The 25,966-nt window shown below is 45.1% G+C and overlaps 1 protein-coding gene across 1 annotated transcript; it reads right to left on the reverse strand.

The window, feature by feature from the left end:
• Positions 1 to 451: 451 nt before the first annotated feature.
• On the reverse strand, positions 452 to 25,517 carry LOC145414583 (ras-related and estrogen-regulated growth inhibitor). The gene is made up of 6 exons (XM_080284100.1): positions 25,412 to 25,517; positions 17,808 to 17,944; positions 11,185 to 11,346; positions 9,868 to 10,020; positions 6,616 to 6,760; positions 452 to 699 (listed from the first exon to the last, which is right to left on the reverse strand). Exons 1-6 carry the CDS (start codon positions 25,515 to 25,517, stop codon positions 452 to 454), a joined length of 951 nt encoding a protein of 316 aa, XP_080140226.1.
• Positions 25,518 to 25,966: the final 449 nt, after the last annotated feature.

The raw sequence follows: 25,966 nt of genomic DNA on the forward strand, positions 1-25,966 counted from the left end.
CGTATTATTGTGGATTTATGAGCCTAAGCAGTACCTTACTTCACAGATTTATTTTCCATAGTTCGCCTGAGAATTCCTTTGTAAGGTATTCCTAACTCTGCTCATATCAATACAGAAGAACATTAATGCAGGACTAATCACTGATGGAGAGGGCAGTAGAGGACCTCCTAAGGTGCCAAAACAAAGACCCAAGAGATTCTTCCAAGGAAAGATTGAATCTCTCAGGACCCAAGCAGGTTCCAACAGAGGCTATAGGTTTTCCACAGAAGCCACAGGTATCCCAAAGCTGAAAGTCCCCACAAAAAGTACAGGTCCTTTTAGAAATTGCAGGTTTCCACAGATGCCGCAGGTCCCCCAAAAGCTGCAGGTCCCCACAGAAACTGCGGGTCCCCACAGAAACTGGAGGTCCCCACAGAAATCACAGGCTCTTTCAGGAGCTGCAGGTGTCCTTTCAGAATCCGCAGGTGGCCCCCCGCATGGCAATACTCATCCTCCGCTCATGCAGGTTGGAGGAACGGAGGTTGAGGGTCATGCGCAGCTTGTAGAGGCGTCGCTGGTGGAGGTGACCATCAGTGGAGGCGCGGCTCCTGAAGGACAGTGCCGGCAGCCCTACGTCACCCTCGGGGCTCCCTCCTTCAGATGCCTTCCTACCCCGGGAACCCAGCACCAGCGATACCCACTGGCACTCTGGTGGCGAGTCTGTGGCCAGAGGGGCAACGTGGGGTATGGTCGGGCAGATTGGATAAGAGTAGGACACGGTTGGGCAGGACAGGGTATGGTAGTGCACGACAGGGTACGGCAAAGCAAGGGAGACAAGACAGTGAAGAGCAGAGAAGCAAGGCAAGGCAATTGAGAGGAGGGTAAAACAGGGCAGGACAAAGCCCGGCAAGACATAGCAAGGCAGAGCAGGGCAACGCAAAATGAGACAGGGCAGGACAGGTCAGACCAGGGTGAGGTAAAGTAAGGTATGGTAGGGTAGGGTAGGAAAAGGCAGGGGAAAGCCAAATATGACAGGGGAGGATAGGGAAAGACAGAGTTAGACGCGGCAGGACAGTGCAAAGTAGGGCAGGGCAGAACAGAGCATGGTGTGACAAGGCACGGCATGGTGAGATAGGGAAGGGCAGGGCAGAATGGGACGACAGGGGAGGAGAGGAGAGGGTAGGGAATAATAGGAAAGGGCAAGGAAGGGTCGATTATAACAGGGTAGGGCGGGAAGGAGCCGGACAAGAGAGAGAGAGGTGTTAGTAGCATTATACTTTGTTGGGACACTAGGTCATACTAGCGTTGGGTTGAGGGCTCTTATAACACTTCTTCAGGGATAATATTTTGCCTGTTGCACTTTAATATCCTCGTGTGTTACTGACGCAATTATCTCCAGAGTAGAAAGGCATATACTGCATAATTTGCAAGATAAAATTCAGGTGTAATACGAAAAATGAATTGCTCAAGAAGTGCTATGAAGCCCCCTACACCAATCAGAATACGGCCCATTGTGTTTGGCATCATTCTTATTGACACATAAATCAGTGGCATTATTGTCAGTGGCATGATCATCAAAATATACAGTTAATAGAAAATACTTTGCACTGCAGTAAATGATGGCAACGTTATTAATTATATCAGTTTCAGATGCATAAAGTTTACGGGTTAGTACGAAAAGTTGTGCATCAAAGGCAAAAAAGAAAACCGCTAACCATATACAAGTTTATGCTAACTTCAGACGACTTTACTCAGCTGAGGGAAGTCATTAGCATTTCAGGGGTTAATAGCAAGGCAATGGAAGCAGGAAAGTAGAGCGAAAGGTCTGAAACAAAAGAATTACCCAAAAAAGAAAAAAAAAGAATTATGTCAAACGTCTGAAGAATGAAACACTGAAACAGTTATACAGAAGAAAAGGTGACAAATTGTTTAAAGCAGAAAACGAAAGTCAGCATCTAAAGCAAGCAAAGTTGGGTCAAACACTGTATATAAGGCATAAAAGTACAATGTAACAACAGAAAAATTAAGCCAAAGGGTCTGAAGCAAGAAAAGCAAGGTGAATGTCTCAAGCAAGGAAAGTTAAGTAAAAAGTCAGACACACTTTCCTAATAGCCGTTATTATACGTCTGCAGCAGATCTGAAGTGTGTGTTGAAAAGAGGAGAGAAACATGCACTTAATGCATGCAGTATTAATATATATATATATATATATATATATATATATATATATATATATATATATATATATATATATATATATATATATATATATCACGCTTTCTTACCTTCACGAATTTCCTATTATGATTTTTCATTCCTTTTCTCTTCGTCCATCTCCACCCTTCTTCCTCTCTCATTTTCCTTGACTCTTATATCTAGTCTTACCTTTTCTCCCCTCTTCCCTCTCCCTTTTCCTCTCCTCTCTCGCTCCCTTCTTCACCTCTCCTCCTCTCCCCTCCTCCTCCTTTCCTCCCTTCCTCTCACGTCACAAGCCTCATCAGCTTGACACTTCTTCCCTTCCCCCTTTCTCTTTCTCCTTTTCGCTCTCCCTCACCCATCCTCTCATCATCTTCATTCCTCCCTCTTCATCCGGTTTCTCCCAACTCTCTCCCTTCCTCTTCTTCCTTCCTCTCCAATCATTCTCTCACCCATCTTTCTCCTTCCTTCATTCTTTCCTCTTCCTCCCATCTTCTTTCTCATCCTCCTTTTCTTCATCTTGCTACTGTATCTCCCATCTTACTCAGGTATCATCCATCCTTCCCCTACTTCATTCCTCTCTCTTCCTCCTCTCCCTCTTTCCTACTGTCCCTCTCGCTTCCTTCTCTTCCACCCCTTCTTTTATTTACCTTCCTCCTGTCTTCCTCTTCCTCTGTTCTCTCCCTTCCTCTCCTTCCCTCCCCACCCCCTTCTTCTTGACAGGTAGGTCTCGCCTCACTAACCTGGGAGACGCGCATGACGGCAAGGCAGCTTTACACCTGTCCTTCCTTCCTCATATCCATCCTTCATTCCTCCCTTCCTTCTTCCTTCCTTCCTTCCTTCTATACTTCACGCTTATTCTTCATTCCATCACATCTGTCCTTCATTCTTTTCTTCACACCTTTCCTTTCTTCCTTTATTCATTCGTTCACACCCAACCTTCCTTTCTTCACACCTATTCCTCCTTCCTTACAATCTTCACACCTTTCCTTCCTTCCTTCATTCATTCATTCACACCTGACCTTCCTTACTCCACATTTGTCCTTCTTTCATATATATTATTCCCTCCTTATCTAGGCCCCCATCCCCCCCCCTCTCTCTCTCTCTCTCACACACACACACACACACACACACACACACACACACACACACACACACACACACACACACACAATGACAGAAAGGAAATAAATGCGAGCACGCACGCATGCATGCACGCACGCACGGACACACGCAAGCACACGAGCACACACATACATACACGCACGCATGCACGCACATACGCACGAATGCACACGTACACACACAAGCGCACACATACACGCAGACACACACATACACGCACACACACGCAAAGCAAACAAACAAACGCACGCGTACACACACACACACACACACACACACACACACACACACACACACACACACACAAAACTGGCTTCTTTTGCGTGGCTGAAAACGAAGGTCGTGTGCACGCAACATGGCTTCCCCACTCAACAACACGCAGATGTGGGGCTTGAGGCGGAGGAGAAGGAAGGGCAGGAGGAGGAGGAGGAGGAGGAGGAAACAGGAGGAGGAAGAAGGAGAGCTGAAAATGGTTGAAGAAACGTGAAAGAAGGAAGGAGGAGGAAGAAGGAAGGGGGGAAGAGTACTTGTAAGTCGAGGAGGACGTACAGGCGGGTGAGAAAAGGAAGTGGTAAAAAGAGAAAGAAAGGAGGAGGAGGAGGAGGAAGAGGAGAGAGGGAGGGAGGAAGAGAAGGGAAGGGAAGGGAAGGCAAGTGGTAAAAGGAAAGAGAAGGACGGAAATAGAAGTGTGGAGGTCAATGTCCTGGTGAGGTTAATGAAGACTGCATGTAAATGAGTTCTAATTTACCCCTTCACTACGAGGGCCGGTGCTGGAGAGGGACGCCTTCACTTGGTGGCACTGATATAACCACGGACTCAACTACCCGGTTATACAAACGTCCCCCATTTAATTCCCTATCCCCCGAAATGAGGATGGTGGAATTTAGAAGAGGAAGTCTGCAGTCCACGGGGTTCACATACAGCTGGGCCTGGGGTTGCAACTACTACCGCTACTACTACTACTACTACTGCTACTACTACTACTGCTTACTACTACTACTACTACTACTAACAGTAATAATAATAATAATAATAATAATACAGTAATAATAATAATAATAATAATAATAATATAATCTATCATAAGCTGAAGAAAATCATCTGGCAGTAGGGAGAAAAACAATAATAAAAATCCTCAAACCCAAGCGTTACAAGTAAACACTCACCCTTAACCCCTTCCATACGATGACATTAATTCTACCCAGGGCACCACAAGACGGTTGAATTTAGTAAGAATTCCTATTAATGAAGGGGTTAATTAAGGCTACATCCAACCCCTCCAGTTCGAGAAGCCAGTCCTGTGCTGAAGAAAATCGTCTGGAGGTGGTAAGAGTGAATGACATACGTCCTCTGGCAGAAGGGGTTAAGCCAGGAGTAACAGCGCGAGGCAGGGGTGAGGCAGGGTGCTAGGCCAGGCAGCAGGGTAAGGTGGAGGGTGAGGCAGGGGCAAGGCAGAGCAGGGAGAAAGAGTAATGGAGTGAGGAAGGGCAAAATAAAGGCTGAGGCAGGGGTAAGACTGAGCAGGGAGAGATAATGAAATGGGGGCGAGGCAGAGTGCTAGAAACAGCAGGTAAGGCAGGGTAACGGCTGAGGCAGAGGCGAATTGAAAGGCAGAGAGAAGAATAGTAATGCGGGGTGCTAAAGGCTGACAGGGCAGGGTAGAGGGTACGGCAGGGGCAAGGCAGACAAGCAGAAACAGGGTAATGAGGATGAGGCAGGGCGCTAGACCAGGCAGGCAGAGCAGAGTAGAGGGTGATACAGGAAGGAGTGAAACAGAGTAAGGGGTGAGAGGCAGGGGTGACACAACGCTAGAACAGGCCAGGAGAGGCAGGGTAATGATCAAGGAAGAGGCGAGGCAAAGCAGTGAGAAGCAAGGTAAGAAGGGTGAGGCGGAGGTGAGGAATGAAGCTAGGCAGGTAAGGGACGGGTAGAGGTTAAAGCAGAGGGGAAACTGTGGTGAGGGAGGGAGAAAAAGAGTCCAGTTGGATTATAAAAGCTGTAATTGAAAGCGTGAGGAGAAGTGACTAAATCTGTTGGCGTGAGAATTTGTTAGATGTGAAGAGATCTGCAGCAATTAAACGCGGATACAGTTCTTTGGTGTGAAAATCAATGCTGTAAGAGGCGTGAGGGACTGAGAATAGTGACAGATCTGTTAGCGTAAGAATATATGCTATTAAATTTGTACAGGAATGAGGAACAGACACAGTGTTAAGAATATGGAGGCGTGAGGAACTGTGATCAACATCCGCTGGTGTTGACAATATTTCCAAGCAGTATGCAGGTGGAGGAAGTAATGATAGAGGGAATTTAGTATTGAGAAAAATCCCTCCAGAAATTTAAAGATCTGCAGGTGTGAGGAGCGAAATGATAGTATTATGTGTGTGTGAGAATAATGAAAGCAGTGTGCAGGCGTGGGGAAAAAAAAAAAAAAAAAAAAAAAGGAGAGATTTGCCGGTGTAAGAATAAATGCTGCATGAGTATGAAGGCGTGAGGAAGAGTGACAGATTTACTAGCGTGAGAATCAATGTTAAAAGAGGTCTGCGGGCGTGAGGGCGGGGCAGATGGGGTGGGTGCGGGCGCGGGAAGACAGCCTGCGGGCGGCGCGGGCGGTGTAGGAGCGGGAGCACGCCGGGGAACCTGCAGGGGCATATACACACTGCACACACAGGCTATAACGAAAATCTGTATAGCATGGTTACGGGAAATAATGCAGAACGTAACAAAGGCAGTAAAATATATATCCGTGAGTAACGTGGAAAATTAACGTAATATAAGGTTAACTGATAAGGGGAAAAAATGTATGCTTAGTTATCATACACATTCACACGTCACAATAAATGCGTAATAATATACTGCATGGCTACGAAAAAATATATATAGATTTGCATCAGTAATAGATATAGCAAAAAAAAAATGTGAAGCAGAAAAAATATGGGAGTAAACAAGAGTGAAAATATATATCGTAAAACAAAAGAATGAAAAATAATGATAAAACACGTAGACTGCTAAACTTATGGCTAATATATGGAAGTTTAACATTCACTGCCAACTTACAGATTACCACCGAACATCTATTCACAGTTACTAAGAGAAAAAGCACTGCAACACAAAATTCAGACAGTGAAACGACATGCATCAGTTATAATTCTATGTAAAGCAGAGGAAGATGGAAGAAAGAGATAAGGAGATGAGGAGAAAGACAAGAGGAGGGACGAAGTGGAGTGAAGGCTGGAAAAGAAAGATAAGCGATGGGGGAGGAAGTTTAAGAGAACAGCAACATGAAGAGGGAAGAGGGAAGAGGAAGAAGGCACGAACCAGGCACGCTGATGGGGGGCTGCAGCGCCCTGGCGGGGGGCTCTGAGGGGGGCAGGTCGTGGAGGTCTGAGGAGGCGCGGCGCAGTCTGGGGGCCTTGGCTACCTCCCGCCAGTACCTCACGGCGTCCTCAAACACACGCGACACCTGGAGGGGAGCAGGGGCGGTGAGAATGGGTGGAGATGGATGGTGAGAATGAGCGGAGCTAGGTGGTGAGAATGAGTGGAAACAGGTGAGAATGAGTGGAAATACGGTGAGAATGGGTGGTGAGAATGAGTGGGGATAGGTGGTGAGAACGAGTGGAGATAGGTGGTGAGAATGGATGGAGATACTGTAGGTGGTGAGAATGAGAGGAGATGGGTGGTGAGAATGGGTGGAGATAGGTGGTGAGAATGAGTGGAAATGGATGCTGAGAATGAGTGGAAATAGGCGGTTAGAATGAGTGGAGATAGGTGGTTAGAATGAGGCCAAATTAGGCTGAAAATAAAGGAAATACGGTGAGAATTATGGAAATGAGGTAAGCACCGGGGAAAATTGGCTGGGAAAGAAGGAAATAAAAAACAAAGGGAACTCTTAATAAGGAAACGGAGCTGTGAAAGGGAAAACAGAATTGGGACTGAAGGAAATGAATCTGAGAATGAGGAAGTCAGGGAGGAAAATGAAGGATGCGGGAAGGGGAAATGAAAGAAATGTGGAGGGCAATGAAATGGACATACCTCGAGCCACATATGACACCCACTATCAGATTCGTCATCTTTCCTTATGTTTAATCTTCCTCTCCCTTCAGTCTGTCTGTCTGTGTCTGTCTGTCTGTCTGTCTGTCTGTCTCTGTCTCTGTCTGTCTCTCTCTCTCTCTCTCTCTCTCTCTCTCTCTCTCTCTCTCCCTCCCTCCCTCCTCCATCTCACTCCATCGATGCACTCCCTGCCTGATATCACACGAACAGCGTGACACCTTATATCTCTGCATCTCCTCGCGTCTTCCTTATACTTCTCTCTCTCTCCACTTCCTCCTCTTTCCTCCCTCTCTCCACCGCCCTCTCCTCTCCTACCCCTCCCGTCCCTCTCTCTCCATTTCCTCCTCCTCTCCGCCTGCCCTCTCCTCTCTAACCTCTCCCTTCATTCTCTCCCTCCCTCCACCTCCCATCACCGTGCCGATGCGCTCACTGACTTATATTGAAGGTGTCACGTCTAATGTCCTCACTGTTTCTACCCCTCCTTTTTGTGATTTACGTACTTTCTCTTCTTCCCTCCTCTCTTTCCTACCTTCCTAGAATCCCCTCTTCCTCACTTTTTACTTTTCCTCACTCCCTCTCCCTTTTCCTCCAACCTTTCCTGACGAATACACCATTAAAGTTGTGGCACAAGCAAAGACAAGTTTTCCTGCTTTTCCACTGCGTCTGCTTCTTACCCAGGAAATATTCATCACTTTCTTTCCTGAAACATCGTATCAAAGAAATCGCGTGTGCACTGACCAGCGTACCTTGCCTCTCTCAGCTCAGGAATATTAGCTGGAAGAACGGAAGGTGAGGTAGAAAGGTGAAATATATATTACACTGACTTACGTTCCCGGCTGTGCTTCTCCCTCTCATATTTTAAAAAGTTAATCCTTTTACCTACACTTTACGAGTTCCTCTATTTCTCTCCTCTCCTTCCTCCCTTCCTTCTATCGTCTCTGTTCATCTCCTTACCTCCTTTCCTCCCTCTCTCCCTCCTCCTACCTTACAAGTTTGTTTTTCCTGAGTACTTTCGGCTTTTCTCTGCCTTTCTCCTTTTCTCCCTACCTCCTCTATATCTGTCATTTCCTTCCTACCTTCCCCCGAACTCCCCCACCCCTCTCCTTCCTTTCCTATCTTTTCCCTGTCTCCTCTGTCCCTCTTCATTCCATCCCTTCTTCTGTACCTTATCAGTGTCCTCCGTGACGCATAATCTATAGTGGTGATACAGTACATGTTCTCCCAGATTTTTTTTTTTAATTTTCAATCATACTCTATATCTCCTACCTCCCCTCCTTCCTCTTCCCCCTCCCCATTCTCTCTATTCCTCTCCTTTCTCAGTCCCTCTTTCCTTCTCATCCTATTATTTACTATCCTTATCCTTCAGCATGTAGAATAAGATCTTGTAGTCACAATCTACTCTGTAACAAACAGCCACGAAAGGACAATAAGGTCTGTTGCTGTTAGTGTTCTTTTGTACTCCTTTGTAGTCTCTTCCTCTACCCCACCTCTCTCTACTCATCTCCTTTCTCCTCCTCTTTCTCCCTCTCAGCCTCTTCTCTTCCTCTCTCTCAGTCCCTTCTCCTCCCTCTCAGTCTCTTCTCTTTCTCCCTTTCAGCCTCTTCTCTTCCCCCCTCTCAGTCTCTTCTCTTTCTCCCTTTCAGCCTCTTCTCCTTATCCTGCTCAGTCTCTTCTCTTCCTCCCTCTCAGCCTCTTCTCTTCCTCTCTCTCAGTCCCTTCTCCTCCCTCTCAGCCTCTTCTCTTCCTCCCTCTCAGCCCCTTCCCTCCTCTACCTTACCTTATCAATAATCACCTTCATTGACGCCTCACGGAAGAAAAGGTATCCGATGCCTAAAATTACGTTTCCTCTTTCCATTTCTTTTTCGTCTATATTTTCTCTTTCTTTCCCACTCTCTTCATCCCCCCCCCCTCCCTCCTTCCTTACCTCATCAAAGTTCTCTTTCTTTGTTTCCTCTTCCCCTTTTCTTTCCTTCACCCTGCCTCCCTCTCTTCCCTCTCCTTCCTTCCTTCCCTCCCTCTTTTCTCTCTTTCTTACCTCATCCGTGCTCTTCTCCCCTCTTCGTATTTCCTTTCTCTTCTATCTCCCATCTTTCCTTCCTCTCTCCCTCCTTCCTTTCCTCATCAGTGCTCTCCCCCTATCTCCTTATTTCCTCTTCTGTTTTTTCCTCACATCTTTCCTCCTCCTCCTCATCTCCATCATGTTCTCTCTCCCTCCTTCTCTCTCTCTCTCGTTCCTTACTTCATTTATGATTTCGTATCTCCTGTTTCCCCTTTCTTTTTTCTTTCTCGCACCATTCATTCCTCTCTCTCTCTCTCTCTGTCCTACAAACCTCAACAATGCTTTGCCCTTTATTTCCCTGCTTCCTTTCCCTCTCGTCCTTCTAACTCTTTCCTCCCTCTCTCCCTCTTTTCCTTCCTCTCTTACTCTTGCCCTCACTCCCACCTCTCTCTCTCTCTCCGTCTTTCTCTCCCTCCTTCCGTCCTTCCCTTCCTTCCTTTCCTCCCTCCCTCCCTCCTTACCTCATCGATGCTTTCCCTGACGGATATCTCATGGAAGGCGTGGCAGCCAATGTCCCTGCTCCTCTTCAGTCCCTCCTGGCTACTCACCATCCTGTCCCCAACCTGGTCTTTCTTGTTCCCCACCAGCACCACAGGAACCTCCCACGACCCCTCCTGTGTGGCGGGGGTGGACATCAATAACGATACACTTCATTGCGATAAATAACGAGACAATAATAGTTGTGGACATAAATAACGATACACTTCACTGCAATAAATAACCAGGCAGTGAATAATGAATTTTGAAATACAGTAATGTGATTTATGGACCCTAATAAAAGTTTCAGAACACTGTGTACGAGTGTCAGCATTGTTTAACTAAAATGAGTACTATTTTTGCAGCCGACTGTTATGTATGTATGACTGTATGATTGTATGTATGTATGTATGTGTGTGTGTATGTGTGCATGTACTGTTGTGGTCGGCTTACACACACCTGACATGAGTTAATTCTACCACAGACGTTTACAGTCATGGAATCTAATGTCTCCATACTTTTTTTTTTTTTTGAGTATTAAACACTAGTGCGGTAGGTGGTCGCAGCAACCATCCTCTCACTTGATGCAGTGTTACCTACTTCTTCCTTCACCTTTATCATCCTCTTTCTGAGTCTGACCTCCTCTCTTCCTATTTCTCCCGCCTTTCCTGTCGCTTTTTATTACCCTTTTTTCCTTTTCAGGTGGCTTTACATTGAGTGACAAGCTTAGTGGTTTCTTGTAAGTCAAGGAACCATTTACAACGCTGGGTGGTAATCATATAACCAACCCATACGTGTTCCCTAAGTGTCAACAAGTGGGTTGGCGGAGGGTTAGTGCCCCTCCCCGTAAAACAACTAACTTAAAGTCAAACGGCCACCCCTGACGAAATTACGGTGTCTGGTTATAGATAGATAGATAGATAAAACACTAAACACTATGCTCTTCTTCCTTTAGCTAGGCACAGATTTTCGTCCTTTTGCAGCTAACTTCACGCACATCAGTAGGAGAAGACACTGCATCGGCTCTGCATTTTTTCCATAGCACTTCTTCACGACTTGCATCATATTCTGGCCGATTGGGAAAACATAGCACTGAAGATGAAGATATAGCAATTTTAGGTCAAGTTAGAGTAAACGGGGTCTAGTTAAACATCACCAAAGCCTTCAGCCCTTCAGGTTAAGGACACATTTTTAATTCTGGGAGGTCAGTGAAGGCTAAACTCCTGCAATTATTTACTTCCTCTCTCCTCTATCTAACCCCTCCAATTCTTTCCTCCCTCTTCCCTCATTCCCAAACCAACCTTTGACGTGGGACTGGTAATGCGTCGCTTCCTCTTGTTGTAGTTGATGAGGAACTTGAGTCTGTTGCAGTCGTCGAAGCTGCACTTATCCGTCACAGAGTACATCAACACGAACACGTCAGCCCAGCGGATGTTTGCCTCCAGTCGCACGCTGTCTGTCTCCTGTGGGGGATTGGCGGTTCATGCGTTTGGTTGGTTGGAGGGTGGGTAGGTGGGTGGGTGGGTGGTTGGCTGGTTGGTTGGTGGAGTGGTAGGTAGTAAGGTGTACAGTACAGACAGTTTTGGGGGTAGGGGCTCAGGCTGTGTGTGTGTGTGTGTGTGTGTGTGTGTGTGTGTGTGTGTGTGTGTGTGTGTGTGTGTGTGTGTGTGTGTGTGTGTGTGTGTGTGTGTGTGTGTGTGTGTGTGTGTGTGTGTGTGTGTGTGTGTGTGTGTGTGTGTGTGTGTGTGTGTGTGTGTGTGTGTGTGTGTGTGTGTGTGTGTGTGTGTGTGTGTGTGTGTGTGTGTGTGTGTGTGTGTGTGTGTGTGTGTGTGTGTGTGTGTGTGTGTGTGTGTGTGTGTGTGTGTGTGTGTGTGTGTGTGTGAGAGAGAGAGAGAGAGAGAGAGAGACAGACAGACAGACAGACAGACAGATAAGAGACAGAGAGAGAATCGGCCTAAGTGGGCACATTTTAACCAGTAGATCATGTGGACAGAGAATGAAGCCCATCTGAACCCTACCTGAGCCTCCGGTGGTAGGTAAATAGAGGGTAAAAATTTAATTCATCTCAAAAATGGTCATACTACTTTACTGGGTCGAGGATGGAGGCTGCACCCCTTCCCCGAATTCCCAAGTGCAAGCAGTGTGGTGTCTGCAACATATCGGAGCCCTGAGGCGTACCCATGCAACACTGTACTTCTTAATCTTGAAAACTGTGGATATTTACTTGCAGGTTTGGGATTATGCCCCTTCCATTGACCCCCTCTGTGTGTGTATTTTCTGTGATTTCTGATAATTATTATAGTACATTTCTTGCTTTACAGGTATTTTGAGATTGGGTCGAGGTTGGGGAGTCGCATCCTCTCCCCTGAACCCCGCACGCTGTTCATATGGTGCTTCTGACCTTCCCATGGCCCATATTTACACCCATGCATATATTCATTACCATATCGTGAACAGTGTGGCTGTGCAAAATGGACAGAAAAACATATAAAACATGGTCAATTATTATATTCATCTAGATCAAAGAAACTAATGCATGTGCCTAAATAAAATCCAATCAGTACAATAGTTTTCAAGATACGAAGCCTAAAACATCAAAGATTTTCAATACGAGAAGGAAAACTCCAAACCCAAGACCCTACAGTATGGGCTGGAGACTCTATGGACATAATGTTATTCAAAAAGCTTGTCCATACTATAATTTGGTGGCATAGAGGTGACGCTGGAGTAACATGGCGCCTCATATCACTTTCAAATTCCATCAACAGGTGAAAAAAAAAGTCTTACACATGCATATATATATAGTCAAGGTCTTCAGAGTCGCAAATGTAAACGTCAGCTTGCGTCAACACTCGGTAGCTAACGACGCAGGTAAAAAGAAGTCACTGGCCTGATGGGGTGAATGGAAAAAGTGTAGAGACGGAGAATTGGGGGCGATTATGAAAGATGGTTGAACTGGTATGAAAAACATATTAAAGGCGAGGATGAGTGCGGGGTTAGGGAACGGCCTGAGAAGGGGAAGCAACGAGGCACTTAGTTATATATTTACGTTCAAAAGGCTGTATTTGTAAAGCAGCCCAGCCAGTCTTTGCTATCAACAAGACTACAACTATAATCACAGTTCGTTTTGTATCTCATGGGTTGTCATATTAATTTTCACTAATTTGATTGTGATGGTGATGTGTCGGGTGGGTCTATGAAGAAAAACTTATATACAAGCAAAACACACTTGACTTTAGATTAGGAGGGTTTAGGAAAGTTGATGAATATGACTTGAGGAGTGAGAACGACGGTGATGGTGGCCTCACTGGGGGAAAACATCAACAACCTGAGTTATCTGTAAAGGTGACTCTCTCCTTCCCTTCACCACCTCTCTCTCTCTCTCTCTCTCTCTCTCTCTTCTACGCACACACACACACACACACACACACACACACACACACACACACACACACACACACACACACACACTTGGGTTACGATGATGGTGATGGTGGAGGTGATGGTGGAGGTGGAGGTGGTGGTGGAGGTCGAAGTGGTGGTAGTATAGTGGTCTGTCTGTCTGTCTGTCTGTCTGTCTGTCTCTCTCTCTCTCTCTCTCTCTCTCTCTCTCTCCCCTAAACTGGAAAAAATCGTCTGGTATCAGCAAGGAAAAAATCTTAATGATGTTCTGTACCTTGAGGGGTGAATTGACTTCAATCTGATTACATGTTTTTCATTTTGTCCTTGTTACTGTTAGACAATTGTAAAAAAAAAAAAAAAAAAAAAAGAAGAAGAAGAAGAAGATAGGAAAAGCTCTCAATGGAGGGGTATATATATGCCGTGATTAACCTATTCATTTCGAAAAGTTTCTCTGAACGAAATCATCTAGTGGCAGCAAGAAGATAATTCAAATATCATCTTACTGTATCGCTGTGGTTCCTAAACGTTCTCATTCTTTGACCCCTTCCTTCCCCGAATATATCTGTGCCCCCACCCTCACCGACTTACTTTAACATCTGTGGCCCAATTTTGATCTGTGGCCCAATACTGATTTTTGTTTTAAGATGCAAACAAAGCACCATCACTCGAATTAGGATGCTGGCTCAGAACTTATCTCAACCTGCATGACTGAATACAAAGTGGCGTATACTCATAAAAGAACACCCACACAGTGAACTCATAACTTGGTAGTGAGGTTGATATTGCAGTTTTGTTTCCAAGTGGGGTATCACTGGTTGAGATAAAAAAAAAAATGGGGACAAAAGAGATCATAATGTGGAACCGATTATGCTTTTCCAGTTTCATGCTCAACAGGTCTGGAAAAAAAGTTTTGAAGAAAAAGATAGATAAGACTGAGTGAAACACCTAGACAGCCAATTCTGCTGACACCAAGACAGTGTACCATTCTTACACCAAATTCCTTCAAGCTCTTATTTACTAACGTGTTTATGACAACTAAGTCGTTTCTACGTTTGAAGAACTGATCTTGAAATATCTCTAGGCATGCTCTGCACAAAGGGTTTTGGCAGAAAAAAAAAATCCTCAAATACTGACTCCGGAAAATTATTATAAAATTCTATCACCTTAAGATTACCCTCTCCCCACTCCCTGAAATTGCCCTATGACCCCTAGTTTGGAATCCACTGCTGTAGGGGTTAATGGACCGACGTAGAGTTGGGTACAGTCAAGAGGCTCTGCGCAAAGTTTCGGGAAGTGTGTGTTTGGTTATCCCTTAACTCGCTTTCCTTCTCCTACCTCTCTCCTTCTCCCTTTTGCCCTCCCCCTCCCCTTCTTCCTCTCTTTCCCCTCCTTCTCCTTTTCTCTTCCCTGTACACTGTATCTTCTCTCCCCTCCCCTTTCCCCATCCCTCCTTTTACTTCCTTCCCTTTTCCATCTGTTTTTCCCTCCCTTAGTCCCCTGCCCATTCTTCCTTCTCTAACTTTTGTATCCTGTCCCATCTCATTTTTTGGTTCATTTTCCTTCCCTTCCCTTCTACTATCGTGGTTTGTTTCAGTCTGCTCTCCTTTACTTTTTAACTGACAGATAAAGCCTTCATATGCCCCGATTCCACTCTTATATTTCTTCTTACTCTGGCCCCTCCTCTCCCCCATTTCCACTCCCATACACACTCGACTCCTGCAAACTCCACTCCCCGGCCCCAATCCCCACTCCCATACTTCCTCTATTTCTCTTTACTGTTCTTCCGTTCCTTCTCCTACTCCAATCTCTCCTCTTGCTGCCTTCCTTTCTTCTTTTAATTTTTATCTTCTCTGGTCGTCTCCTGTCTATTCCCTTTCGCTGTTCCAATTTCCTCTTTCTCTGCATACCACCCATCTCTCATTTCTCCTCCCCTCTTTCCATTACCCCTAAACCTACTTTTCTCCATTTCCCTCACTTTCTTTTTTTCCCTTTCCCCCATTCAAACTTCTCTTGCACCTTACTCTGATCTTTCTATATTTTCTTCTTTTATTTCATCATCTCCTCTCCATCTCTCGTATTTTTATCTCTAGTCTTGCATTTTACCCCCTCCTATTTCTTCCCTTCTTTATCCTCCCACCTCGTCCCCTCCTCTCTCCCCTCAACCCCCACCCAAATTCCTGGTCTTCTCCTTTCCCTTCTCCTATCTTTATCCTTTCTTTTGTTGCCTATTTCCAGTATTTCTATTCCTCTTCTTCTGTCCTCCTTCATGCACTTCCCTCGCCGGTATCTTTATCACCCTTCTGCTTTTCCTTTAACCCCCCTCGTCCCTCCTGTTTTTTCCTCTCCTTGTGTACCTCTTTATCTCTAATCTTCATCTTTCCCTTCTTCTCATTCCTCATCTTATGACGACTTCCTTCTTTTGTTCCTTTTTCTCCCTTCTAAAATTCTTAAACCCCTCCCTCATCCCTCTCATGTCCCCTGCCTCACCCTTTATGCCTGTCCTTCAGAACTGTCACTTTTCCCTCCTTTCTGTTCTCCTCACCCTTTCTTTTCTGACCTTCCCCCTCCGCTTTCTTTTCCCCCTTTCATCCTCCCCTATCGTCTCCCCCTCCCTTACCTCCGTACCTCCATTTTCCTTCTCACAAATCCCTTGTTCTCCTACTCTCCCCTCCTCTTCTCCCCTCCTTACACACACACACACGACCACAACCCTCTCACACACCCCCACACACAACTGCAACTCTAACCCCCTCCTAACACACACCACTCCCATCCCATCCCATCCCAACCCCACGTCGCCTAATTCCACATTCACAGCGCCTCATCACAGCCACAAAAATGAAGTGGAGTAAAAATAACCCACTACAAAAACGGCCAGTGTTTGTGAATGAGGGGCAGAGGGAGTGTTTACATTTGAGCCAGAAGTCGTGTTGGGGTTCAAGGGAGAGGAAATTATGGAGGGGAAGCGACGTCTGCTCTTTTAATTGTAGTTTACTTGGCCTCTCATTAGGATGTCTGTTGCCTCTCCGTCCCCTCTTTCAACCCTTCTTCCTCCTCCCCTCTTCCCCCTCCCCCATTTCTCTCTCTCTCTCTCTCTCTCCCCGCCCCCACGCCCATCTACCCCCCCTCCCCCTCCACCATCGGGTACTCACTCTTCTGCTGCCAGTGATAAGAGGGAGGGGATGAGGCAGGCTTTGACAGAGAGAGAGAGAGAGAGAGAGAGAGAGAGAGAATGGAAAAAAAAGGAGGAAAAGTAACACACAAGAGAAGAGGGAACATTTAGAAGTGTCTGGCAAAAAATAAATAAATAAATAAATAAATCGTCCATTCTGTCCCCTAAAATTTACCTACGTGACAGTCTGGAGCAAAAGTTAGCGACATTTCTCTGCCAGAATTGTGTCCTTCCTTGCATTCCTTTCCTTCCTCCCAAACAACAGAGGGTATCCTTCCTTCTCTTTCCCTTTTCCTCTGGGCTTCATATTGCCATCACGTAAAAAAATAATTCATGTAACACTCTCCCTTGCCACAGCCAGAAGTGTCGGTGAATTTTTGCTCAAGGCTGTATATCAATTGACCTAAAGAGTACAGTGGATTTATGGATTAAGTTTTTGATTCCTCGATTTTTTCCTGATTAGAATACTTCGGATTTAGAGTGAATAAATACCCATGTGCATCCAGCTGTGCGAAACGGGTTACTTCTACGGTCTGATGACATTTTAAATTTTCTTCTTGTCAGACGATCTTATTTAGGTTAGCAAAGTATCCTAACCAGTAGTAGTAGCAGTAGCAGCAGTAGTAGTAGTAGTAGCAGTAGCAGTAGCAGCAGCAGTAGTAGTAGTAGTAGTAGTAGTAGTAGTAGTAGTAGTTGTTGTTGTTGTTGTTGTTGCTCCTAATTTATCTTAAGTGTGAACCCGATGGACTACAGGCTGAAGTTGACCTCATCCTGCAGTCCACCAACCTCCTTTGGGGGGGGGGGCAGGAAGGGAGCTGAGGGACGTATGCATAACCAGGCAGTGGAGTCGCCCAGCTATATCGGTGCCACCACGTGAAGGTGTTCCTCCCCAGCACTTAATCTAACAGTAAAAAGGAACAAAGAAAAAAGTTAATCCAAAGTGACCTGGCCTAACCTGCCCTAATCCACCCAAAAGTGACCTCAGGCGACCTAATCTAACTTCCCAAACTACAGTCAGGCTATTATCAAATCCCTCTAGTTCGAGAAGTATGTCCTAAGCTGAATAAAATCGTCGGGAGATGGCAAGAACAAATTAGATAGATAGACAGATAATAAATAAATGAGCCAACACTACGCACGAGACAGGTGGACTGGAAGAGGTGGATTATAAGAGGTGGAAAGGTGAACTACAAGAGGTACAGACTGTAAAAGCTGGACAAGAGGTAGACTGCAAAAGGTGGACTGCAAGAGGTGGACTACAAGAGGTGGACTACAAACGGTGGACTGTAAAAGGTGGACATCAAGAGGTAGACTGTAAAAGGTGGACTACAAGAAGTGGACTGTACTGACGTGTGACTGTCCGGCCGAGTCCAGGATCTCAAGGGCAATGTGTTCGGAGTCCAGGGCGGCGGCGTGGGGGTAGACTCTCTCCAGGCATGAGTCGTACTCCCCGATGTACCGCCGGGTCAGGTACCGCACCACCAGGGCTGAGGGGCATGTTAAAGGTACAGTTAAGTTCAAAAGTTCGTGGTACAGAAGCATCAGGTAAATTGCTGGTACAGTTAGGTGCAAAAGTTCATGGTACGGAGACTTAACTATCTCTGTAGGAACGGGGACAATGGTTACGTAATAATGTCTGCATGAAGGAAAATAACACCTTCTATTCATTGGTAGTTTTTATAATTAAGGTAACTTGTGACTAGCTACGTCACTACTCATCACACACCCACACCAGCAGATTGATCCGTTCCCGCAACACGAGAATGGACAGGAGGGGGGGGGGGACACTATGGACAATCTCTCATAACCAAGCACCTCATGAAAACAAATAACTATAACTATATAACATCCAACCATTTATCGCCCGATCAGGAGCGTACGGGACCAGGGCCAGGCTACACTGTCCAGGGGTTTAAGGCGCTCGCCCCTGAGTAGCATTCTGTGAGCGATAAACTTCAACTACCCCTGAGACATAAACCCAACAGATCAGGGCAGCGATAAACAGAAACCAGAGGGCGGGTTTGCGTAATCCAGTACATTTAGAGGCAGAAAACTAGTCCGTTCCCTTAGCAGCGTAACAAGATCGAAAAATAAATAAATAAATAAATAATAAAGAAAATGGAATGGCACGATGGGGATAAACTTAGTCATCTACCCTTAACCCTTCACTACGACGACGCTTGTTTATTTCATCCATCTTCTCTCTAGACTTTATAAATTTTGCTCGGGATTTTTTACTTCATTTAGCATTCATTGAATTCTTCATTACAAGGGAATCTCCTGAAATGAAGAGCATGTGACGTCAGTAAAAATAAAATGATGTTAAAAAGGGGTCACTGGGTGGAAATGTGTGTGTGTGTGTGTGTGTGTGTGTGTGTGTGTGTGTGTGTGTGTGTGTGTGTGTGTGTGTGTGTGTGTGTGTGTGAGAGAGAGAGAGAGAGAGAAATAAAAAGTAAGATGAAGGGTGTATGGGGAGCAACTTAATCCGCTATCCACGACACTGATCACGTTTCTGTCCTGACTCATTCTTCATTCTTCCCTACGCTCTCTCTCTCTCTCTCTCTCTCTCTCTCTCTCTCTCCTGCTTACCAGAATACAGAATTATGATGCCTTCCAATCTCGAAACCTCTCTATTTTAAAATCTTTCTGTTCTAAAAATCCCTTTAATTTTGAGAGCCCCCTGTTTTGAGATTTCCCTGTTTCAAAATCCCCCTGTTTCGAGATCCCCCTGTTTCGAGTTTCACCTCACTGATGAAACGCGACCCGGGAAGTTACGAGGAGGGTAAACTGAACCAAATCTAATTACAACACCCACTACTCGACCTCCCAACCCACAACCCCGCTAACCACGCATCTCCTCCCTCCCTCCATACCCCCACCAACCACACACACTGCCCCTTCACCACCACACAACGGCCCTCCACAACGACACACCACCCCTCTACAACCACACATCATCCCTCCACAGACACACATCATCCCTCCACCACCACACAACGTCCCTCCACAACCACACACCACCCCTCCACAACCACACACCACCCCTCCACAACCACACACCACCCTTCATCCGACCACATAATCACCTTGCAGCCAACCACTTCCGACCTCGTATAGTCTCGTACAGAATGACACTCTTCTCTCACGCTACCACACACACAAACCATTATCTAACCACACACTGCCTCCTACCACACGCATGTATCATGAATTAACCACACACTCTCCACTACCACACAACCGAACCACAAAAAGGCACACACTCTCCCCTACCACAACACATACCACAAGCAACCACACACTGTCCTCTACCACAACACACGTCTTGTTACTCAACCACACACTTTTCTCAACCACACCAACTCTCTCTCTCTCTCTCTCTCTCTCTCTGTAGGAGCTCGCAAATGGAAGAAAACAAGGTTGAATCTTGAGCCGATGAGACTCGTGGACAAAATCTGCTTCCTCTCTTGTCCCTGTTCATCCAGCAGCACCTATAGGGACCTGGATGGAACAGGGACAGTTGCAGGTCTTAGTCAAGGGGAAAGATTGGGACTTCTTTCAGTACGGTGGGTAACTTATTTAAATAATAATAATAATAATAATAATAATAGTAATAATAATAATAATAAAAATATTAATTATAATATTAACTAGTAGTAGTAGTGGCAGTGGTAGTAGTAGTAGTAGTACTTGTGGTGGTGGTGGTGGTGGTGGTGGTGGAAGTAGTACCGGTAGTCGTAGTAGTAGTAGTAGTAGTAGTAGTAAAACTGCAGCAGCAGCAAGAGTAACAGTAACAGTAGCGGTAGTAGTAGTGGTAGTAACAGTAGTAGTAGTAGTTGTAGTAGCGGTAGCAGCAGTAGCGGTAGTAGCAGTAGTAGTAGTAGTAGTAGCAGCAGTAGTAGTAGTAGTAGTAGTAATTAACAATAAAAATAACTAATAATAATAATAATAATAATAATATCAATATTAATGATAATAATAATAATAATAAAAATTAATAACAATAATAATAACAATAATAATAATAATAATAAAATAATAATAATAATAATAATAATAACAGCAGCAACAACAAGCACTAATTTTCTGCCTTAATGCTCCTGTACAGTCATAGGCAGAAAATCCTATGTCTTTTTTTCTCATTGCTTGGCCTTTCTGGGGTGAGTGTCGGGGTGGCGGCTGTTCTCTCGTGTCCGGTCGGTCAGTCAGTCAGTCAGTCATTCAGTCAGTCATTAGGTCAATTATTTAGTGAGTTATTTAGTGATTCATATATTCATTCATTCACACATTCACTCCTTCATCCACTCAGTCAGCCACTCTAATATCATCATAAATCAGCAAAGTGGTTTCACATAAAAATATTTAGTAACAAGTCTTCTGTGTGTGTGTGTGTGTGTGTGTGTGTGTGTGTGTGTGTGTGTGTGTGTGTGTGTGTATTTATGTATGTATGTATGTATTAGGATTTGAGAATAAAATACTGAGAAAGATTCTTGGGGTAAAGTGGCAAGACAGAGTTACAAATGAAAAAGTAAGGGATATTACGAGAGTGGAACCAGTTAATGAATATGTGAGACTGTCTCGCTGGAAGTGGCTGGGGCACATATACAGAAAGGAAGGCAGTTTCATACAGGATGTGCCAGAGTGGACTGCTAGAGGAAGAAGAGGCAGAGGTAGGCCGAGGGAAACCTGGTTGAGGACAATGAAAAGAGAAGCAGGAGAGGAGTGTTGGTGGGACCTGAAGGAGATGGCAAGAGACAAATATTGGTGGAGAGAGTTCATCGAGGCCCTATGCATCCCGTGGGGTGCCACAGGAAATGATGTATGTATGTATGTATGCATGTATGTATGTATGTACCGTATGTGTTGTGTGTGAATGTATGTGTGAGACGTGCATATAGCAAGGCACGTGACAGGCTTTACGAAGAAGCCTCATCATTATGCACTTGATGCAATGGGGCAGGGGGGAGGGGGAGACAGAGGGAGAGAGGAAATGAGAGTGAGAGGGAAGGGGTAAGGAATGGAGGGGAGAGAGAGAGAGAGAGAGAGAGAGAGAGAGAGAGAGAGAGAGAGAGAGAGAGAGAGAGGTGAGTGTATGTATGTATGTGTATGTACGAGTATACGTATATATGTATGTGTGTATGTATGAGTCCTTATTTATTGCAAATGTGCGTTCATGACCATGTGCATGTATGTAGATGTGTGCATGTGCGCATGTCCGTGTGCATGTGTATACATGATGTGTGCGTGTGTTTATGTATATATGATGTGTATGTGTATACAGTGTATGGTTTGTGCGTGTGTATGTGTATATATGGTGTGTGCGTGAATGTGTATATATGGTGTGTGCGTGTGTATGTGTATATATGTGTGCGTCTGTATGTATGGTGTGTACGTATGTGTGTATATATGATGTGTGCGTGTGTATGTGTCTATATGTGTGCGTGTGTATGTATGGTGTGTACGTGTGTATGTGTATATATGATGTGTGCGTGTGTATGTGTATATATGGTGTGTGCGTGTGTATGTGTATATATGGTGTGTGAGTGTATGTGTATCTATGGTGTGTGCTTGTGTATATGTATATATGATGTTTGCGTGTGTGTGTATATATGGTGTGTGCGTTTGTATGTGTATATATGATATTTGCGTGTGTGTATATATGGTGTGTGAGTGTGTATGTGTATATATGGTGTGTGCGCGTGTGTGTATATATGGTGTGTGCGTGTGTGTGTATATATGGTGTGTGCGTGTATATGTATTATGGTGTGTGCGTGTGTCTGTGCATATGGTGTATGCGTGTGAATGTGTATACATGATGTGTGCGTGTGTACAGTATACATAGTGTGTGTCCGAGTGTATGTGTATATATGATGTGTGCGTGTGTGCTGTATGTGTATATATGATGTGTGCGTGTGTATGTGTATATAATGTGTGTGTGTGTGTGTGTGTGTGTGTGTGTGTGTGTGTGTGTGTGTGTGTGTGTGTGTGTGTGTGTGTGTGTGTGTGTGTGTGCGTGTGTGTGTCAAGGGCAATATAAGCAACAGGTAAACAGCACGGTGAAAAAATGGCTCCAAAAAATTTGTTGTGATATACGCTGGCTTCCCGGATGCTGATAGGGAGAGAGAGAGAGAGAGAGAGAGAGAGAGAGAGAGAGAGAGAGAGAGAGAGAGAGAGAGAGAGAGAAACAGAGACAGACAGACAGACAGACAGACAGACAGACAGAAGAGGTGCTAAGAAAAATACCTGAAAGTCGAGGAGATAAGAGATATGGAGACTTCCCGGTGTTTGAGAACGAAAATAAAAACAACAACCCTCTACTTTTTTCAGATCAGGTTACTCTCAGGTGAGAAGCTGAGAATGGCCTGGAATTTTTCGCTGCCTCAGATGTTACGTAAAAGAGAATATCAGAACTGCCATAATAATAACAGAATTGCCATAATAATATCAGAATTGCCATAAAAAGCGATCTTAGAATTGGTATAAACAGCATCTCAGAATTGCCATAAAATAGAATATCAGAATTGCCACAAAAATGATCTCAGAATAATCTTAGAATTGCCATAAACTTATCTCAGGACTGTCATTAAGAGGATTTCAAAGTATATATGTGTATATTTATGTGGTGGCGGTGGTGGTGGTAGTAGTAGTAGTATGTGGTGGTGGTAGTAGTAGTGGTAATAGTATGTGGTGGTGGTGGCAGTAGTATTAATAGTATGTGGTGGTGGTTGTGGTGGTGGTGGTGGTAGCATGAATATTATGTGGTGGTGGTGGTAGTATGAATAGTATATGGTGGTGGTAGTAGTAGTAGTATGTTGTTGTGGTGGTGGTGGTAGTATGTGGTAGTAGTTGCAGTAGTAGTAGTAGTATGTGGTGCTGTTGGTAGTAGTAAGAGTATGTGGTGATGGTGGTAGTGGTAGTAGTACTATGTGGTGATGGTGATGGTAGTATGAGTAGTATGTGGTGGTGGTGGTGGTAGTAGTATGTGGTGGTGGTGATGGTAATAGCAGTAGTATGTGGTAGCAGTGGCGGTAGTATGTGGTTGTGATGGTGGTGGGGGTAGCAGTGCGGTAGGTGGTGGTGGTAGTGGCAGTGGTGGAAGCGGGGGTCGCCATAGTGATGCAGGAAGAGGGACCATTGTTAAGCATCATCCCTCCTCACTCATTGTTGCCTTCTATCCCCCCCTGTCCTAGTTACAACCAAGCTGGATTACCTCTGTCCACCCTTTGTTATGGCACACGAAAATACACTCTCACTCAGAATAATGCTCAGGTCTGCCGTCGGGTCATGAAAATTTTACAAACGGCATATACCCCACTTCACCTCGATGACGTAGGGGTATGCGGCTGGACCTTGTGTACGGGCCAGGGAAGATGGACGCCCCTGCCCTGCATATTCCCGAGTAACCCTTAGACAAGCTGTAGAACCCGTTGGCAGGTCAGTCTCGCCTCAAATGTCTTCACTAACAAACCTAGCCACGAACCCCATTTTCTTTTTCAATCTTAAACTCGATAAAACGCTCTTAGCTAAAAAAAATTCTCCATCTCTTTGTTTAGGCAACACTGGAACACGCGCGTGTACCCCCCCCCCAAACACACACAAAGAAGATCTAGAGCAAAAACATGAAACAAAAATTAAAAAACAAACTCATGGTAGTGAAGTGACAAAGGCCGGGGAAATTCATACAGGATGGGTGCAGAGAGAAAATGTCCTTGGCAAAGAGAGAAAAGATAGACTGGTGTGTGTGTGTGTGTGTGTGTGTGTGTGTGTGTGTGTGTGTGTGTGTGTGTGTGTGTGTGTGTGTGTGTGTGTGTGTGTGTGTGAGAGAGAGAGAGAGAGAGAGAGAGAGAGAGAGGAGAGAAAGTTCTTACACATTAATATGTTTCACGTACAGAGCAACACCTAAGCGTCCTCACAACACACACACACACACACACACACACACACACACACACACACACACACGAAGGAAAAACAGGAAAAATTCAGAGGTATTTCGCAAGACGAGAGACGGAATGAAAGGCGAACGAAGACGACACTGAACGACAGACTAATCACGAGAGATAATGAGAGGGGGAGGCCAAGCCAGGTCGAGGGGCCAAAAACCTTGAGGGGAGAATATTCGAGACCCTGAGAATACAAGTGACCTGCCATGTGGTTAGGGAAGCGGTCTGATGTTTGGGAGGAAACGAGCAGAGAACATCCTTTGCTGAGATGAGTTTAATGGAGTGTAAAGAGAAAGAGGGTGTTACATGTGGCTTTACGTATTTATCTGCTCCTGTTTCTGAGTCCTAGGAAATAAACTGATAATTAAGGCACTGACTGACTGCAAATTAAACCTATCTGTACCATAATAATAAGATTTACATAGACACTGGTATACTGACAAGGAAGTACTTGGATGTAATATGTTACTTGTGAAAATTATAAAAATACATCGGTATATTGGTAATATAGAAAAAGAAAAAAAATACTTTGCTGTAACAGATAATAATAGACTGGCAAAGGAGATTTTTTATGGAACCTCCACAAACCACGAAACCTTTTACTAATCTTAGTGACATTAACAATTTGATGTCTTTTCTAGTTTCACTCGAGCCACCGACAGACGATTATTCTTAGGTTTAGGAAAGACTTTTGGTAGTGGTGGGGTTTAGTGGATAGTTATCTCTCACTCCTTCAGTGAATTAAATCGTATTAAATCGTCTGGCAGTAACAGTACTACCTTGGCTTAACCGATTTCCAGCGATTTACGTAACTTGAACAGATTTACCTTGCTTAGCTTGCAGTGACTTCCCAAACCCTCCTCTCACCGACCAGTCCGATTTACAAAATCCTCCTCTTCCCCTCCCCGTCCTGTCCTTCTGTTCTACCCTGCCCTGCCCTCCCCTTTCCTTCCTCTCTCTTCCCTACCCTACCCTCCTCTCCCCTCTCCATACCCCACCTCCCTGACGTACCTGATTTTCCGACGCCCGCCTGTCCAAGAACGAGCACCCTCAAGGGCCGAGGTCTTCCCAGGCCAATCTTGCTCAGGGCAGACTTGGGAGACTTCGGTGACGACATGGTGGTGGTGGTGAACTATCTTACACCTCACCTCTTCCTCTTGCACCCGTCCTCTTGGCCTTCACCTCTTGCACCTCACTTTTTCCGCTTGCACCTCCTCTCTCCACCCTTGCACTCCTTTTCCTGTACCTTCACCCTTCGCTCTATGGTCCTGTAATTCTTCTTGCGTCCTTAATCAGTCTCTTCACGCCGCCTCCCACACTCCTTTTGGCTTCCTCACTCCCCTCGTAGCTTCTTTACGTCTTAAATAGTCCCTCCCCACCTCCTCCACGCTCCTTCCGCTTCTTGTTTTCCTCGCTCTCCCGCAGTTCCTCACGTCTTCCACATTTTTCTCTGGAACTATTATCCTCAATCCTTCCTTTCCTCTTCCGGCACTTTCCTATCACGTCTTTTCTATCCTCCTATCGTCTCTTCCACTTCTCTTTACTTTTTTTTTTTTTTAGATTCTT

This window comes from Coenobita brevimanus, chromosome 100 (assembly GCF_032717465.1).
Source record: "Coenobita brevimanus isolate Jiangsu-jjx chromosome 100, ASM3271746v2, whole genome shotgun sequence".
NCBI classification, from domain to species: Eukaryota; Metazoa; Arthropoda; class Malacostraca; order Decapoda; family Coenobitidae; genus Coenobita; species Coenobita brevimanus.

Excerpts from the sequence above, each read along its gene's own strand:
- LOC145414583 (XM_080284100.1), bottom strand. The coding sequence starts at position 25,517 with ATGTCGTCACCGAAGTCTCCCAAGTCTGCCCTGAGCAAGATTGGCCTG. Across the intron at positions 10,021-11,184 it reads TTACCAGTCCCACGTCAAAG|GAGGGGTCGTGGGAGGTTCC; the intron begins GTTGGTTTGGGA and ends CCCGCCACACAG. Across the intron at positions 700-6,615 it reads GCCCCCCATCAGCGTGCCTG|ACTCGCCACCAGAGTGCCAG; the intron begins GTTCGTGCCTTC and ends CTCTGGCCACAG.